The 19622-nt window shown below is 37.3% G+C and overlaps 1 protein-coding gene and 1 long non-coding RNA gene across 4 annotated transcripts in view; one reads left to right on the top strand and one right to left on the bottom strand.

The window, feature by feature from the left end:
• LOC120312803 overlaps positions 1–19622 on the bottom strand; it is a 66019-nt gene that overhangs the window by 10324 nt on the left and 36073 nt on the right. The window contains exons 2-5 of one of the 3 annotated variants that reach the window (XR_005557968.1): positions 18705–18796; positions 16891–16976; positions 11204–11363; positions 3107–3307 (exon numbers count right to left, since the gene is read on the bottom strand). This is a non-coding gene — a long non-coding RNA (uncharacterized LOC120312803). Of the gene's footprint in view, positions 1–1805; positions 3308–7543; positions 7676–11203; positions 11364–16890; positions 16977–18704; positions 18797–19622 lie in introns of those variants that run through there. The other 2 variants (XR_005557967.1, XR_005557969.1) reach the window with 2 other exon arrangements.
• On the top strand, positions 1126–9668 carry LOC120312801 (keratin, type I cytoskeletal 9-like). The gene is made up of 8 exons (XM_039353999.1): positions 1126–1798; positions 3517–3599; positions 4018–4174; positions 5092–5256; positions 6110–6235; positions 6388–6611; positions 7365–7633; positions 9361–9668. Exons 1-8 carry the CDS (start codon positions 1214–1216, stop codon positions 9384–9386), a joined length of 1635 nt encoding a protein of 544 aa, XP_039209933.1. The 5' UTR covers positions 1126–1213; the 3' UTR covers positions 9387–9668.

Genomic DNA, 19622 nt, shown 5'->3' with positions numbered 1-19622 from the left:
GTGCTGTGCTAAGGGTAAAAGAACCACCCAAAGGAACAATGTAAATAAGAAATATTAAAAAGATATCCAAGGAAGGAATTTAATTAGGCTGGAAAGCCATTTATGTTTAGCCTCTTAGTATTCAATGTCTTCTATTGAAATACATTCTTGTCAAGAAATTAGAGTTAAATGTTGTTGCCACTACATCACAAAGTAAGTGGGGGAAAAAATATCCAGAATCTCATCCAGAAAAATAAAAACCAGGTTAAAAATCTTAATTTCACTTTTTTACGGTATATTCCTCCTCCCATGTGGGAATTTGGCCCTTCTTCCAAATTTTAAAAATAATTCTCTTTATTGAGCAAAAATTACTCTACCTTATATTCTACTATGAAAAAAAATCTATGCAATTTATTTAATTTTGTGTATTTTAATAACTATCAAAGCAAAACATATAAACCATAAAGCTATTTAAATTAATTAAAAATATATTAAAGTGTTATGATCATCCTCCCCAGAATCTTGTTTGTATTAATTTACTATGTCCAAGAACCGTGGTTGCTAAGAGTCAATGGGGCAATTAAGAGTTGGCATCAATTTCTCTCTTGTCCCTTCTCTATTTTGCTAGAGGGAATATAAAGAATATCAGTTCCATAAAAGTATAGTGGTGATATTGAGCAGTGAGAACTAACAAATGATATTTGTTTCTTATTGGCATATCCTAAAATGTAAAATGAAGAATAAAATTAGTTTCACAACCTTGCCCCACTGATTTCAATGAATTATTGAATTATCACTAAGCATAACTAATTTGTTCAAGGATGGCCAGTATGTACAGACTTATGAAGGCACTTTCCTTCACTGCCAAAGATGATGATGTGCTGGCAGACAAAAGTTGAGACATAAAAGAAAAATTAGCAAAATAGAAGGCTGAATATGCAGCTATATCTTTATCATCACTTAAAATTTCTGTGGGAGTGACAAAGCCAGCTACGTATTAGATTCCTTTTGATAACTTTAAAAAAACCTCTCCCATTGGGAGATAAATTTTGGCATAAACAAAGGGATTGGCAAACACCACGGGAGGGACCAGGAGCAGCCTTTGTGGCAACTCCCTCCACAGGAGATATAAATAAGGACAACTGGGATGAAGAGTTGCAGTTGGAATCTGAGTACCAGGCTGTGCAGCTAAAGTGGGGCTTTTCTAAGATTTGGATTTTAAATCTAGATCACTATGAGTTGTGGCACTAAGGGTGGTGGAAGCAGTGTTGGTGGTGGCAGGATTAGTGGTGGAGGCAGCATCAAGATTACATCCTCAGGGTCCTCAAGAGGACTTTCTGGAAAAAGTTATGGAGGGTCCCGGAGTGGATATGGAGGAGGTGGCTTCAGCAGTGGTAGCTGTGGGAGAATTAGTAGAGGGAGAATAAGCTATGGAGGTAGCTGCTATGGTGGTGGCAGCTATGGTGGTGGAAGTTATGGTGGCTATGGTGGAAGTGGATATGGTGGTGTTTGCTATGGCGGCGGCAGCTATGGCGGTGGCAGTTATGGCAGTGGCAGCTATGGTGGTGGTACCTGCTACCCATTCAGCAGTGGTAGTTTTGGTGGTGGTGATGGAGGTCTCCTCTCCAGCAATGAAAAGGCAACCATGCAGAATCTTAACGATCGCCTGGCTAATTATCTGGACCAGGTGAAAAGACTGGAAGATGAAAATTGTCAGCTTGAGATCTGGATCAAAGAATGGTATCAGAAGCATGGTGATATTGGCCCAGACAAGGATTATAGTCACTATTACCAAGAAATTGATCAACTCTACAATGAGGTATGTATACAATCTGTGATCATGATTGCAGCTTTAGTGCCATCCATGTAAAAGATGAAGTGGGAAGGCCCATAAAAATGAAAGAGAATTTGGAAAGAGAAGTGTCAAAAAGGGAGATCACAATCAGTGTTGTAGAAGATGAAACAAGATGGAAACAATCATTTTGTAAATAAGCATAGAGTTTAATCCTATATCAATTGTTTCCTGCACACTAATGTTAAATAAAATTTAATTCTTCATCATCTATAGCTTTTCTAAGTAAATGAGAAATCAAAATCAATAATATTCCTGCTCCTTCTTACATTATAGAAAGAGGAAAAGAGCTAATGAGGAAAAAGACAACATCAGTATAAGAATTTGTTATTTTGTAGTGGTGGTTGGGGCAGCAACCTTTTAAATTATTTATTAGGATTGTGCAATAGTCCACTGACATTTGAAATATGAGTTGACAACACCTTGAACCAAAGGTGTTTCCAAGATTGTGCTGCAAATGAGAAAGGTTGCCATAGCAGTCCTGGAAGGAGACATTCTTGTCAGAGATGCATGCTTCAAATTACATTTGCCCTTAGAACCTGGATCACTTCACAGATATTTTTTATCTCCCAAATAAACATAGGCTAAATTGGTTCATTGGTGACAAATAAATTTACCACATTGTGATATTTTAAACAGATGCTATAGAAACTGAGACTTGTTAGACTGTAATTAATAATGATATGATGACAAAGCATAGTTATTAATTTAAGAGTTATTAATTGTAAATATTCTTAATTCTCTCAATGCATCATTTTATAATTCAGTCTGTATTTAGTACAGATCTGTCATATAATGTAAAAAAGTAACAGGTTGGTGTCAGCAGGGTTTCCAAGAGGTATATTTTACCAGGGATTTTAGTTTCTTCTTATAGATTTACTGAGAACATCATATATTATGAGACTAAATTATTTAGAAATATTTGTTTAGAGACGAAACTAAAAGGAAGAAATATATTAAAGATCAACAGAAAGGTATTAGACAAAAGTAGGATCCTAGCAGGCAAGGAAATTTGTAGTGATAATTAGCTACGAAGTACACATATTTGTATTTACTTTAAAATGGGAAATGTTACCTTTACTTTCACTCTCTGTGTTTTAGGATATCTTGATATCTTATCTAGGAGGTAGAATATTGGTAGACATCAGTTTGGGAAGTGGATCCAAATCCTTATTTGCCTTAATGAAAGAGGGTGGGCAGCCCAGTGATTCCATGTAGTGCACAGAACATTCCATCTAGGCATTCACTCAAGTATGGATGTTTTTTAGTTCATACCTGGAACATCAAATGGCTATAGGTGTGGTTGGTCAATCAGTGATCCTTCCTTTTCAAGTAAAATGGTATTCAGTGGGAACTGTCACAAACTCAGCAGCCAGAAAAATTGAATAATGTTGGTGCATAGATGCAGGAGGTCATGTCTTCAAATATAAGCAAAACACAGCAGATACCCATAAAAATCAGGTCTGAAAAATAGAGCTAATATCCAACCAAAAAATAGTAGGAGAAGAAAGACAGAAGAAGAAGAAAAAAGTGTTACTTTTTCAGATGTCACATTTCTTAAATTGTAATCTTACAGGCAAATCAAAACCAAGTATTTCAACATCAGTTGTCCCAAGCAATCAAAATAATCATGGCAATTTACTTATTACTGTATCATAAACATATCTATTATTTATTTATTTCAGCTTATTGCTGAAACAGATGATTATAACAAAATTATTCTGAATATTGATAACACCAGGATGACTGCTGAAGATTTTCAGTTGAAGTGAGTATAATTCATTTCTCACCCGCTTCCTTCTAATTTTGTTGAATTCAATGATTTTACCTGAGGAAGGGATACACCACTTTCTCGATTACAAACTCCTAGTAGCTAATAATAGTACAATTCAAAGGTGGGAGGTTTCACACAATCACATAGTGTGAAGTGTGCCTTTTCAGAATTTTTCCAGCTTGAAGTGCTTTCATCTGGGAGGACACTCTGTTTCATCCCCTTTCTTCCCTGTTTTTCCATGCATTTTTTTTCCTCCTTACATAAACAGCCAGCTTTCAATAATCTCTGAGCATCTTCACTCTTCATGGTACTTTGGGGGATTGTTGACCATTTTCCTAGAGGATTTGTTTTTGGGACACTTTTTGCAAATGTGGTAATCATGACACTTCCTGTAAACTCTCCTATGGATTAGATATAACACTGAAGCTGGTCTCCGTAAGAATGTGGAAGCTGACATTAATGGATTGCGCCCACTCTTGGATCAACTCACTCTTGCCAAGTCAGATCTGGAAATGCAATTTGAATCTCTCAGAGAAGAGCTGATATGTCTGAAGAAGAATCATGAGGAGGTAAGAGGGCCACTGAACAGAACTCTAACATTCAGAGCTTCTGATTCTTACTTTTTAGACAATAAGCCACCATACCCAAGTTTGTTTGGGAACAAAATTCAAAGCATGAATTGAATGATACCTAAAATCTTTCACTGCTGTTCCTTTGTTGTATAGTGGCCCAGATAATACTTCTGTAGTAAACAGTCAGTGACCCAATTCCTAACCAAATAGTGCCCAGGAAATAAATGTCTTTCAAGTGGCACCTTGCCATCCATTTTATGAAGATGCAGCAATATATTTTCTCAGAAAATCTCATATTTCCACATTTTATAGGCCAACTTCCTCTTTTATTTTTTTCATAGGGAATGATGGATAAACATATGGGATATAAATAATTGTGATATAAATAAATATTATGTACAAACACACACACACACACACAGAGTTGGAAAAAATCTCTGGTCTTTTGGTTGAGTAGGCAAATTCAGAACTTGGGGAGTAGATTGTTCACAAAATTGTTTCCACAGTGAGTCTGGGAAACCCAAAGGATTCATACATGAGAAAATAAAAATATTGGCTAAAGCTACCCATGATTATCTTTGCTGGGAATAACCAACCAGTAGTTGGTTTTCTAAGAATACTTTTACACAGTATCCAAAGGCATGTTCAGTCCTTTTGCTTTTCTAACTTCAGAGATAGGGAAGGGGGAAGATTGAAGAAGTCATGGAACTATAAGAAGTTATATTGTCCATAGATAGATCTGGATTACAAAATAAATGTATGCCAGGCATTGAGCTTTCATAAAAACATTTCATGTAAAACATTCTTCTACTCTGTTTTGAGCTTTTTAACATTACAAATCAAGTTATTCTGCCCATAAAATACTTTTTAATTTCAATTTCTTATGATTCATTTCTTCTTCCCCATTGCTACAGACACTGAGAGGACTCCGAGGCCAGAGAGGCCATGGTGATGTCAGTGTTGAAGTTAATGCTGCCCCTGGACAAGACTTGAAACAACGTTTAGATCAACTCCGGTGTGAATATGAAAACATCATTGAACAAAACCGAAAAGAGGTTGAAGTCTGGTATGAAACCAAGGCAAGTGAAATATATTTGAGTGGTCTGTTCATCTTCCAGTGATCAGAAAATGTAAACACTTTTCATCACCAGCAATATATAGAAATATTTTGTGGGGTTTGATTACAAGAGTCTAAGAGAAGCCCAAGTTGCAGGTTGCAAGAAATAACCAAATACCAATTTGTACATCCCCAAAACATCCTAGAAGCAATCTGAATAAAGTTGGGTAAATGGGAGCTGAAAAGCAGGAAATACAGGAGTCAGAGTCCCACAAAAAATGTCTGAAGTTGCAGGTGGTGAGGAAGAAGTGATTAGCATAATTCTTAACATAAGAACATCTTGTAAGGAGCAGATCAGCAGTTCATTGACAGTAATAGCTCAATTATGGGAAAGCCATAAATAAGGAGAAAACAACAACAATTACCCCTTTTCCATCCCTTCCCCCATTCAAAACATGCATTGTTTATAGCAACCAGTGCCATTATACCATTTTGAGGGTTGTGCAGTTAATGAAGGGCTTTGGAGAAAGAGATAAATGGACTAGCCTGTTAAGATGAATCAGGTATTTTCAGAAGAAGAAAGACATCAGTATCCCAACGTGATCTACTCCACTGCCACTCCTCCCAATTTTCCCATGCCACCTACATTAATAATAATAATAATAATAATAATAATAATGTTGGAAGGGACCTTGGAGGTCATCTAGCCCCCCCCAGGCAGGAAACCCTATACAATTTCAGACAAATGGCCAGTCTCTTTTTAAAACTTCCAATGTTGGAGTATTCACAGCTTCTGGAGGCAACTGTGCCTCCATGTAGATGCAGTTCCATTACTTTCTTTCTTTTTCTTCTTTTTATTCATTCGTGTATTTTAGATGGAAGAGGTTCGCCAACAAGTCAGTACAAGTGATCAGGAGATAACGTCAAGCAACCATCAACTTTCAGAACTGAGACGAGAGTACCAAACCCTTGAGATTGAGCTCCAGTCTCAAATTAGCATGGTATGTGACAGCATGAGGAAATGATTATAGTCAGCATGTTATACAAGTGATTGTCTAATAGCCAAATATTTCTATTCCCCTTTTCCTTCTGCTGAAAGAACCTCAGCATTTACCTGAAGATCAGGTCCTATGTGTTGCCTCCCTATTTTCAGGTTCAGTCTCTGCAAACCAATCTGGAGGATACAGAACGTCGGTACAACATGCAACTGCAACAAATTCAGGCTATGATTGAACCCGTAGAAGGAGAATTGGCTAGCATCCGGTGTGAGATTGAAAGTCAGAATCAAGAATATCAGCTGCTCCTTGGCATCAAAACTCGTCTGGAACAGGAAATCTGTCAGTACCGCCGATTGCTTGAGGAAGGACAGCAAGAAATGTATGTTGACTAGGAGATGTAGAAAATGTGAATTTATTGCTTTCCAAACAGGAGTTAAGAGTCTGGGCTTTTGAACAAAGAGTGTTGATAATCATTTATCATTAAATCACAAACATCTCCTGAAAGATTCTAGCCCTTTTAGGATGTCATATTATACACGAAAGGTGAGCATTCTGCATAACCTTAACACAAACCTTACTGACATTGCTTCAGTGACTTTTTTTTAATCAGAAGTTAGAATTGCCTCTAGAGAATAGTAATACTGCAGATTATCAGTTCACATGAAAGCCAAGAAGGGTAGAGTTGAGTTATACGCAAACTCCAGTCTTGCTGACTTCCCTGTGAACTGAAATTCAGCAGTATTAAATGTCACTGGCATAAATAGGAGAAGAAACAGAGGTTATGCAATCTACTTTGAAGATGGGAAATCTACCTGTATAATGCCTAAAGAAGGCCTGAGTATTAAGAAGGGAAAGGGTGATGAATAAGTATGGTGAACAAAGCTACAATATTGCCTTGAATTGACTTAGACCACTAGTCCATGTAGACAAATATTGACAAAACTAACTAGGCACTGCTCTCCTAGAATTCAGGTACAATTCTTTCCCAGATTAAATCATAGTATATTTTTGAGCATGAAGGAATCTTGGAAGTTGATGCTAAGTCATAACAGTTACTTGATTTGAGGGGTGGGTAAGAGTTTCTGTTAGTGGTTGATGGATGGATGGATGGATTATATTTCTCTTCTTCCAGTGGCTCAGGAGGATTTGGAGGCGGATATGGAGGTGGTAGAAGAGGTGGAGGAAGCATCAGTGGAGGAGGCGTTTGTGTAGGAGGAGGTGTCAGCGGAGGAAGCCTTGGTGGAGGAGGCGTTTGTGTAGGAGGAGGTGTCAGTGGAGGAAGCCTCAGTGGAGGAGGCATCTGTGGAGGAGGAGGCATCGGTGGAGGACATATTGGAGGAGGAAGTTCTTCACGTCCTCAGTCCTATCCTACATCTTCACATTCCCAGGCATGCAAAACAGGTGAGAATGATCATGACCAACATGTTTTTTCCTGTTCTTTTTCTGCTTGCAGGAAAGAATAATATTAATCAGTAAAGATGACCTCAAATGTGGCATATTTCTTTTTATAATAATGGAAATCCTTTTAATGGGAAAAATACGCAGAATCTAGTTAACTATGGAAAATCAGAAATAGGAATGCTGGAAAACTACCATGCTGCATCTGACCATTATCTGTGCAGCTGTTTGCCACCCTAAGGAATTATGTTTCATTTGGGTTTGCAAATAAAATGGCCTCTGCGTCTGCTATCCTAAACAGAGAGTTCAGTTCCATCCATTTGTTCAACTAAGGTTGTTGGAACTAGTGGTGGAGGCTATATTTTGCAGAGTTCCGAGTTTCTCAGGTTAGTAGTAAGAACCAGAGCTAAGTCTGAGGCTGGAGTCTATACCAGGCAGAGGACATCACTGTTGGCTTGGCAGAAGAGCAAAAGATAGGCAATGTAAAATTTGTATAAATGGCAACCAAACTGGCGGCTTCATATAAGTTGCTGATGGAGCGGCGGGAATGAGGCAGGATTTAGCATATCTGTTGATCCTTCTATGTTAAAATCTAAATCCTGAGCACACCTGATTCCAGGTACCACCTTAGATTCTCAGGACACCATATAAGAAATCCTTCCATTTTCTTTGTCTGGATTATTTAAATATAACATAACAGTTACATGTTACCATCCCAGTCTTCTTCTGTAACTTTTGAAATTTTGTGAGGTACTTTATTTCACCTGCAAACATTTTTACAAAGAGTTATCAAGTTTTTTCAACATTTACTTTTTAAAGTTTTTTTTAACACTCTCCTCCAAACACATACTTTTTGATCCTGGAGTTTTGTTCCTTTTTGGAGGATTGCCTTTGATGGGCTACTCAAAGGCACAAAAGTCCCTTATCAACAGTTCCCACAGTGAGGTGCACCTAAACAAGGGATGGAGTTTTGATCACATGGTCATAGCTGTGATCTCCTCAGGTGCAAAAAACCATGTCCATATGTGAAGGCCCAATTATACTGGTTTATTGCTAAACCACCTATGCACAGGAATCTTCTCAACAAATTGTTAACATCTGCTTGGAGTTATATAGAGTCAATGGAATTCAAGGGAGGTTGGACTTGGTCCACTTGTGGCTACATAAAGATTCTAGGCTGATCCCTCTTTTAATTCTACCCCAGGATCTGTCATTCCTTCTCCTACACATCTTAATTTTCTGTCAACCTTATGGATGCCCAGGATGGTCTGGGCAAAGATAGATTACCTTTGAGATGAAACAAAGAACCTGGAATAATATCATCAGAAAGACGATGATAAATTGAAACAAAATATTGTTTTGTTGATTTAGAAAAGTTCTAAAAAAAATTTCAGAACACCGTAATACAGCTTGTCTCCAGAAAGTTACAAGAGGCATTAATTTAAATAAATGTATAGCATCTGCTGCTGTTCAGTATCTGAAATGTTTTTCTTTTTCAGAATTTTTTTTAAATATCTAAAGTAATATGCAAACTATAATATCAAAGGGTTTGTTGCTTGTTTATTTCATTCTATCAAGATAAAGAGAGTCTCTGCAGGAAACATATTTTGTTCTGGTCTTTAGAAAATACATCTGACCACCAAAACCCATGAGTTTTGCCTCTCAGTTTTTATTGCTCATATTTGCCAATTACTCCATAGATTCATTTTCTCCTTTGTCTTTTTCAACAGGACACGGAAGAAAATCTTGTGACTGATACTACCAAATTCCTCCAAGAATTTCTATGATCAAAAAAGATCAACATCTGCACAAATTCTCTGCATAAATCCTCACAATAGATTGGTCTCTGCTCTTCCATTTCTATGTCAATGACCATCGCAAAAGATTTCCCCATTCTCCTTAATCCACTCTTTAAAGCACTTTCTTGGAGGACATACTTTATCTTTCTTCAGTTCATTTGTGTCTGTCCTTTGGCTTTTGATACTGATGAAAATTGTCTTAATAAAGCTCTGCTCCTGCTTGTTGCAATCAAAAAAAATCTGTGTCTCTCGTTATTTTTGTCATGCAAGCATTTAATTAGTGAAACTAGTCTATATATGTGGTCCAGACTTTGCAAATGGCTTGCTAGTCCACTCACAGAGGAAATTAACACTCTTTTTACCACAACCCAACACACCTTTCAACTGACAATACCAAGCTCTGCTAGAGGCAGTTTTTAGAATTAGAGCAACCATTACAAAATGCAAGCTTGTATTTGAAATGATACATTGGCAAGTTGTGCATCAGCTAAGTATGTGTGATTGGATGCCAAGAGAGTGTTTATGTGTAATTAAGCATTACATTTTTTTTTACAATTTCCATTTCTATTTGAAGGAATGGAAATGTATTTTCTTTATTTTGTTTATATACTATTCATCTCATTATCAAGTGACTCTGAGCTTTTATTATTTTTTACGGAAGAAAAAAATGTTGCTGATTTTGTACCCACAGTAAAAATTATTTTACAAAAATCTGGATTTGTGCCTCCATTTAGGGATAAGATAATTCTCAATAAATATACACTTTGACAACATAAAATGGACCATTAGTCTTGTCTATTGTGATCCTGAATGCTAATGTCTAAAATACCATCTATATTGCTTACTTCTATATCTGTCCCTTACACATCTATTTCTTTGAGAAGAAATAAATCAAGTCTTACAATCTCATCTCTTGATTATTGTTGTTGTTGATAGTTTTATTGGTGGCATATTATGTGGAGAAGAAGAGCAACACGATTATGCTTAATAGTAATTAAAATAACCTAGAGAGGGGAAAATAAAAGATCCAGACACTATTAATATAAAAAAGTGTAGTTATTTAATATTATTAAATCCAGTCACAAAGGAGCATATTTTCCCTTCTTGTTTTTAGAATATAAAATGCTTTTAAAAAAGGTAAAGCTTCATTTTTGACAACTTCATGGGCAGCCATGTAAGGTTTTGGGCAACAGTTTGCCATTGCTTGCATCTGGGATGCTATCTGACACTTGTCTGAGATTTCCTGGGCATCTCCCATCCAAATACTCACTGGGCCTGATCCCACTTAGCCTAGTTTGACTATATGACATGACATAACTTGTGGGGGGAAGAGAAACAGAACAAAATGTAATTGTTGTTGTTGATGATGATGCAGACATTGTCCTCATTTTAGGGCCTTCATTTCATTCATGATTTGGGCTACTACTGTAGTCTTTCAGCAACTGGGAAACTTCCAGAACTACATTTAGTGACTGTTCAGAGTTATGACCAACCCTAATCCACTTTACAATAATCACAACATACAACCATAATGGGCAGACTCCATTATGGTTGTATATCAAGGACTATCTGTAAACATTTTCTGGATCTAAGTATGTGTTATCCTGCTGCAGGGGTGTGTGTGTGTGTGTGTGTGTGTGTGTGTGTGTGTGTACGTGTGTGTGAAAAAGTCAAAATGGCAGTTGTGACTCTGCAGTTGGAGGGAAACCCCCTCTCCTCTTGCATCCATATCAGCATTCTAGGGCTTTGATCATATGCATAAACACCATCATACCTTTTCTGACTGCTCTCCTGGGGCTGCTGCTGTTTTGCAGGTACACGTCTCTGGCATGGCTGGCTTGAAAATGCCTTCCCATTTCTCAGTTACATTGTCAAGTAAGAAGAAGTCATTTTCTCCTCTTTCTTGAGAATCCAAAAATAAGGTGCAACAGCTACTATTTAAAAAAAAATCAGACAATAATAATCTTCCCATTCTTTCTTTTTGAAGGTTTATTTATTGCTTTTACTAAATAAATTTAGGCCACCTGCAGCAATGACTTTAGTAATGTTTGCAAAAATAAAATGTTAAATACAGATTGTCCTCAATTGTAGGAATCAGTGCTCAGTCATTGCACGGTGCAAAAATGGCTGACTGCTTTCGCAGTGTTTATTGCAGTGTTTATATACAGGTATTCAAATAACATAAAGTAAGATGGCATCAGCATAGCAACAGCAGTTCTATTGGTGAAACCCCTTGCCAATCCTTAAGAATATACTAGCCAGGAGGCCTCAGCCAGGGAGCAGTTTCTACTACATCCTGTTGATGTAACCAGGTTGATATCATGTGAACCAGGTGATATCATGTACCAGCCTGGGATAGTTTCCCACATTGCCATGGTGATGTGAATGGATGAGATCATGTAGAGAGAAGAGGCTTGCAGGCGTTGGAAGGGGCTCACGACCTCTACCTGGCCCCCATCTCTACACTCAATTTAGGATTTGTTGCTTAGCAACCATTTGAAGTTATGATAGGCCTACCTCAGGGCTACTTATGACCCAGATTCAAAGTTACGATAGTCACCACTCCCTCTGAGGTCATGCCAGTGAAACTTCGGGTGCTCAGAAACACGGCCACTTTTATGACAATTTACCAAAAACTGGCACTAACTGTACTCGGTTTTCAACAAAACCGAGCCCGTAGTGAACTGATTCACTTAACAACTGTGGGATTCGCTTAACAACCATGCAGTTGCTTAATAACCATGATTTGTTTAGCAACCATCACAAAAAAGATAATAAAATCATGTCTTCACATAACTAACCCATGTTACGACCATCATGACTTATGACCATGATGGCCAGGTTCATTATAAAATAAGCCAAGGACCACCTGTATACCTGCTTCTATCTGGTATTTTATCTCAATGCAAATAGATAATGCAAATCTGATGGCAGTACAACCCAAGGCCCAGCTAAAGAGAGGAGGAGAATACAGAATACAGAATAAAAAAATATAGCTTGATGGAAATAATCAGAGAAAAGTTTATTTAAGTCCAGAATTTCCATCTGTTCAAATGCAGCTCAGAATACTTCCTAATTCACTGAACTGTAAGAAGGAAGATGAGCTATATGACAATCAGACTTGCAAGTTTATGTTCTTACAGCACATCACAATAAAAGTAGCTTTAGCCTTGTGTTGATTTCTTAGTTTTGTTTACCTAGTAGGATTGTCAAGAAAGAAGACATTCAGACCTGCCCAGCTAACCAGGAAAAGGGCATCCTGTATCTGTTCTTTTACTTAGTGCCATGTTCAAATTCCATCCCAAAGCATCTACTTATGAATGAACACCACTGAATTTAGGAGTAATTACCTATAAAACTCAGGCTCCCGACCTAATAGTTCAATTTATGAAATATGATATGATGTAGAGTTTGAAAGGGAGAGTAATGCCTTTTCACACATGCAAAATGACTTTATTCCACTACCACTAAGTTATGATCACCTCATATCCTGGTGAGTCAGTGGACCAGTTGCAAGTTTCACACTCTTCATCTGCTCATCCTGCAAAAATCCTGGGAGTTACCTTCAGAATATGAAGGGAATCCCAATGATGTTTTATTTCAGACTTTTGGATGAAAAATGGATCAAGAATCTATAGAAAAAGCAACTTCTTCTTCAAGCTATGTTGAATAGATCTTAAAACTAGATTATTTTAAAATCTAAATCTTAGATGAGGATAATTGTTAGAAGAGTCAGATAAAAAATAAAATTCAATTGAATCTAAACATAATAAAATAAATTAATCAAAAAGTATTAATTTAACTGATACAATTATTTGTCACATATTCAATTATATTTCTTTTCTGATTCAATAAAAAATACACCTTGTTTGGTGGTTCTGAGTTTTAATCAAAGCTTTGGAGAGCTTTGGGCCAGAGTTATGTATTTCTGCTTTACAATACTTCCTGGGCTTCATCAGAAGGCCTAATTCTACAATAATGTTGCTGTCAAACATTCTGGGATTGGATAATGGAGATAATCAGGCCATTTTCTCAAAATACATTTGATTTGGAAGTGATAAAAATGAATTGTTTAATGAAAAAAGAGTATATTTTTATCAGATTTTAATTAAAGCATCAGGTACACTGATATGAGTTGTTGTCTACATCAGGGCAAATCATATTCTTTATGGACTAATAATGCATTGGCTGATTATTAGGCAGTTTCCCTTAGATAGCTAGTATGAAAATACAAGAGCGACACCTACAGGAAATGGAGAATGAGGCCTCTCACAATCCCTATGAGATGTCATAAAAGATGTTTCCTTCCAGGCACTCATGAGGCAGAAGGCACAAAATGTCTCTTATTATGTGTCATTCAACATCCCACACTGCTTTAGAACAGCGTGTAGCCCTGATGCACCACAAGGTGGTGCAGCAAACACAATATTGTCAGTCTACATCTATTGGCAGCCATTTTAAAATATGTAATTGCAGCAGAGAACAACTATGTTTCACAGACAAATGACATATCAGCATGAAGAACAACTTCCTGGACGTAAGAGAAAAAAAAATCATCTGAGCTAGTGCAAATTGAATCTGTTGGTTTAATTGTGTATGTATAAATGAAGTTACCTTCTCATTCACAAAGAGACAATGTGGCAGCAGATGGTAGCATTTGGCTGACCATGTCTGGATGCACAAAATGAGCAAGATTGGCTGCTACTTAAATGGAGGGCAGCAGGCATACCAAATTTGTAGGTTAAACTGGTGTAGGGGATAGCAACCCACCCCGAGAAAGAAATATTTGGGGGAATATTAAAACCAGAATATTATATTTCCCCAAAGGAATAATGGAGAAGATTTTTAAAAAGGCAGAAACTTCTCTCCCCCCCCCACTCGCCGCAGCAGAAACCAGCTCTGTAGAAATGCAGGTTTAGTGATTCATTCAGGAAGACTAGGGCCAGGAAGGTTGGAGCTGATGAGATTAGAAAGTCAAAGACCCCTAAAATCTACATCCCCCGCCAAAACTCTAAAGACATGACCTTTAGGACATAATAAGATTAACCGACCACCATCAGAATACCAAAAGGACACACTCAAAAGCTCAGATTCATGCCATAGGCTCATGCAACAGGAACAGGAAGAGCCTCAAACACAAAAGCCCAAGAAGATATAAAAACCCATCACTTCCAGCTACATGTGGTCAGCTGTTCCAGAGCCACATGTCTTGTGGTTCTGCTACTCAATAAACTACAACCTTTTTGTTTATTCCCAGCTCGGACTGATGAAGATTTTTCTTTCAACACTAAGAAATCATGTACAGCTGATTCAGGGTTCTCTTCAAGCAACTTTTTCTTCATTATCAGTACATGAAGTAGAAAATTTGTGACCTGAAAAAGCTATTTCACTGTGAAAAGGGGGGGGGGGCTAGGCTGGTTATCTGGAATTACCCATAGAATTTTTTGCAGTTGTGCTGTGTGATCTCTTAACCCCATCTTGTATAAGATTGGAAGCAGGGCCTGTTGTTATTATTCTGCCTCTGCTTTATGGATACTATTGCAATCAAAAGCCCTCACTCCAGCAATCCAATTTATGTTCCAGCCATGTATCTACAATCCCACTGCTCCCTGCATGCGTGGAAAGTTTGCTCCCAAAATTTGCTGCTAGCATTCACTGGACACATTCAGCCATTCTAAGATCTGCCTAAGAAGACAATAAAATGATGAATGAAATAAATCATAGTCACCCAAAGGAAAACTGAAATCTTATTCTGCTATATAACATTGGGCTCAAATGCCCCTGAAGATAACAAAATTATTATGGGGTTGAAAGGTGAATAAATGAAGGAAAAGTTAGCAGATGGAGCAACATAGGCACATATACCTCAATAGTTCAATACCTTGGCTATGCCTCCATTGCATAATATATTTCAAGTCTGTATTGCCTTCTAATTATTATTTCTAATTAATATAATAAATGTACTGTAAATCAAGAATGATTGATGATTGAAAGTTCAGGGGATCAAAGATATTCCCCCATTCATATGGGGCAATGAATAATATGGCATCTCTCCCCTTGCATGTGCAAAAGCATAGTACATTGGTATGCAAATCTTTCTTTAACACTGGCAGAATCTCCTATGGCAACAGAAAGGTTAGCCATGTAGTTGGACAAGGCAAAGTATGGGCATTCTTATTCATTCATTCATTCATTCATTCATTCATTCATTCATTCATTCATTCATTATTAAATGTATATGCTGCCCATCATCCTATGTCTACTTCTGCATCTGAGATAACTGTCTCACTCTGCCCAGTGGAAGAATTTGTCTTGACAAATATGAAATGATGACATAATTTATTACAATATGTCACTCTTGTTGGGGAATAACACATTTTGAAATGGGCTTCATCCATCAGGTTTGCAACATCTGAACATCTGAATAGTCTGGCACCCTTTGTATGGTGCTAAAAACCACTTGGGACATTATGCATCTATTTGAAAGTTATTATGAGCTTGCATTGCTTCAGTTCACAATATTGCCCCATAGTTGATGGGGAGACATTGTTGCTGAAATTCAAGCTGCTGCAGCTCTGAGTGGATCTAATTATTGTGTCTTCAAGGGAAGAGGAAGGAATTTATAATATTCTCCAACCAACACACCCAATGAAAATGGATGCAGCCTGTATAGCTGTTACAAACCTTATTGCTAAATTTTAATTTATAATGCAGTGAAGCAGAAAATGATACATAAAAATCATTATGAAATTGTTATTTTATATTGAATTTGAAACATATTTGGTTTTAGTCCTAGCCTTACCCTGATTTTTGTAGAGTGACCATTAATACACTACTCCAGGAAGGAGTTTAGCTTTCGGTTAAGAAAATGTTGGGCAGTTTATTTTAGGAAAAAGCAAAGACTCTGCTCTACTGTGATGACATTGATTTTATTTCCAAGGGCAACGAATTGTGTTTTGAGCACTTAAATGCATTTGTTTTTCTTTTCCAGAAATCTGTTGCTTTGGATTGTGCCAGAGAGGTATGCAGAAAAGATGAAACTACTCAAGTGGAATGCAGATTATTCCTCACCCAAAAGGTTCTGAGCTGAAAACAAAACAGTGATTGATCCCTGGGGATACTAGAGCAGCCCATCCTCAGGTCACTGAGAGTTCAGTCCCTGGTAGGTGCCTCCCCTCCTTCTCAGCATGAAAGTATGTTTGGCCCCCTGCCCAAATACTTTAAGAAATTAGAGGGCAGACAGAGGAAGTTTCCTGGCGTGCCCAAAAGGATTTCATTGTGTGCAAAATGGAATATAATGTAGCAAACGTATCGCCAATTCATAAGACTTCATTTAGAGTAAAAGACAAAAAATAAATAATTTCATTTATATTTCTAATTAATTAAAATTAAGTTTAGTTAATGTAATTATTCTTTACTCAGGCATTTAATAATTTCCCTTTCTATCACAACACAACTTACAATTTGGTAGAAACTTTTGACAATTTCTGGATGGCATGAGCATTTTGAAGGCCACGTATATTCACGGGGCTTCAGTCTCTCCAGATCTGTATGAGAATTATTAAAAGATAAGAAATCAAAATCCAAACATCAGCAAAAGTCTTTCTTGGAGCATAAATGACATAAAGTCGCAAGCAAAGATTCAGAGTTCATTAAAAATCTGGAAGTTCTACAAGAATTTCAGAGGATTGCTAATAATTGTGAAATATTTTGAGGCTAAACTAAATATAGAATAATTCACACGATTGTGCCTTATTTATGTCAACAACAACAAATCCATTTTGGGACAACAGCATGGGCTATAATTTCTGACACACACCTTCACAGCTAATCCTGATTCTCCACATCCTACCCCCACACATGGTCCCTATTTGTCTTGAATGAGAAGCCTCACTAGGCTCTTTCCTCAGAGCACACTCAGTTTGGAGCAGGAACAAAGATTTACAGCTTTAGAATAGAATAGAGCTGGTGGTCTTCTAGTCCAGCCCCCCCCCCCCCGCTCAAGCAGGAGAGCCTATACCGTCTCAGATAAGTGACTGTCCAGTCTCTTCTTAAAAACCTCCAGTGATGGAGCACCCACTATTTCTGAAGGTTAATTGTTAAATTCTGTTAATTGTCCTCACTGTTAGGAAGTTCCTCCTTAATTCTAGGTTGCTTCTCTCTTTGATCAGTTTCCAACCATTGTTTCTTGTCCTGCCCTCTACTGCTTTGGAGAATAAATTGACCCAATCTTCTTTGTGGCAGGTCTTCAGATACTGGAATACTGCTATCATGTCACCCCTATTTTCTTCTTTTCTTTAGACTAGCCAAATCCATGTCCTGCAGCCGTTCTTCATGTTTTAGTCTCTAGGCCTTGGATCATCTTAGTTGCTCTTCTCTGAACTTTTTCCAATGTCTTATTATCTTTTTTGTAGTATGGTAACCAAAATTGGTTGCAGTATAACAGGCTTTCTCTAATCTCAAAACATAGTAATAATCTGCTTTATGCTCCCAAGATTGTTTCATTCATAAGTAAAAACTCTCAGGGAAGCAGTCCTTCTAAATTGCTTTGGGGTTATCAATGAGAAGGAAAAACAGTGTGCAATTTTAGAATTATAAAATGTATATAAATTAGTGTCAGTTTGTATCCTCCATGTTTTGTATAACTGAAAGAGTTTTCTAAATGTCTCCTACTTTCTCATCTGGAATCAAGGTTGGGGAAAAAAAGTGCTTCACCCCTGCTTTCAGACTCTAGTTCCAGTTTCTCCAAATTGTTGTCTTCCAGACATGGCAGGGCACAGCCTCCATGATTTCCAGCCAGCATAGATATGTCAGCAAGGAATAGCAGAAGTTGTACTTCAGCACTTCTGGAAGGCAGCAGATTGGGGGAAAGATGGGCTAGTCCACCTACAGATCACTCTTTCTGCTTTCCAGCCTTTCGAACCAATCTCTTGATTATATGGCTGTTGGTAGAACTGGTGCTGACTCTAATGGAATAGAAAGGCCCTCAAATCTATTCCAGATGAAGGCATAATCATGCTTTTCAGGCTGCTGAAACTGACAACTGAAAATGTTGTATATTGCTTTAAAATATGACTAGACAAATCTGAAACCCATTGGGTCATCCTCTGAGAGGAAGGTAGCATTATATGATGTGGCCACAGTGAACATTAAATGTTAAGCTGACCATTTATTTTTACCTGAACATTCCTATAATCCTCTAAGAAAAGCATATACTATAACTAGAAAAAGTAACTGTGGTGACAAACTTCAATAATAAATCAGTATCTACTTACCTAAACAGATAAATAAAGTGACCACACATAGAGTGGTGGGAATGGGAATGACTTCCTGCTGGCTTTCCCATTGAATTTTCTTTGCTTGGAAGCTGGCAGGGAGCATCAGAAATTGTAATCAGGTGATCATAGGGACATTGCAACAGCCACATCTTTGCAATAAACTGGTCTGAACATCATGGAAATTTCAATTACACGGGTCCTGGATTTTTTATGCATTCTTTTAAGTTACTGGATTTTAATTCCAAAATTGTTGCAGTATAATGCACCATTTGGGCTAACTTGAAGTACAAACAGATAAAATAATGAGAGTTTTAGTAGTATATAGATGTACTTCCTTAGCTTAGGATATAGCAATCAGGAGCATTAACAGACTCATGTCAAAAAGGCCTTGCAAGGTCAGAGTTTCGGTCTCTCACCACTTCAGGGGTTTCATTGACAATGTGACTCAAAGCAGTGAAAGAGAGTTACAGCTTATGCTAGGCTAAGAAAAACACTGTGGGTGTGACTACAGCCTGAATGGTTGGCAAGCAAGGAGATTAACAAGGCAGGGACTATAGGAATAGATGCAGTAAAGAAGAGACAAAGGTATTTCCCCCCCCCCCTTTGTTTGTTTTAAAGAAATAATGGACTGACAGGATTGGGAAGCATCTAAGTATGGGCAAAACAGTTCAATTTCTTTCTATTTTCCTGTTTCAGAATCTGCAAAATTTCTTTTAAGTTTGATTAATCAGTCATGGGATTTCTTTTAAAATTTGTATTAAACTATCATATATAATTGCAAATTAAATCTGTACTCAGATAAGCCATTCCTCAAACTTTCAAGTAAAATACCATAAAAACATGTCATGTTTAGATAAGCCAACCCTTGAATTTTTAACTATAGCAATAGGAGGAAATTATAAACTGTTAGGCATC

The sequence above is a fragment of the Crotalus tigris genome, unplaced genomic scaffold (genome assembly GCF_016545835.1).
Source record: "Crotalus tigris isolate CLP2741 ecotype Arizona unplaced genomic scaffold, ASM1654583v1 scf7180000018544.1747854, whole genome shotgun sequence".
Lineage (NCBI taxonomy): Eukaryota > Metazoa > Chordata > Lepidosauria > Squamata > Viperidae > Crotalus > Crotalus tigris.
Note: the sequence above shows the minus strand (reverse complement) of the source record. Positions and strands in the feature narration are given on the sequence as shown.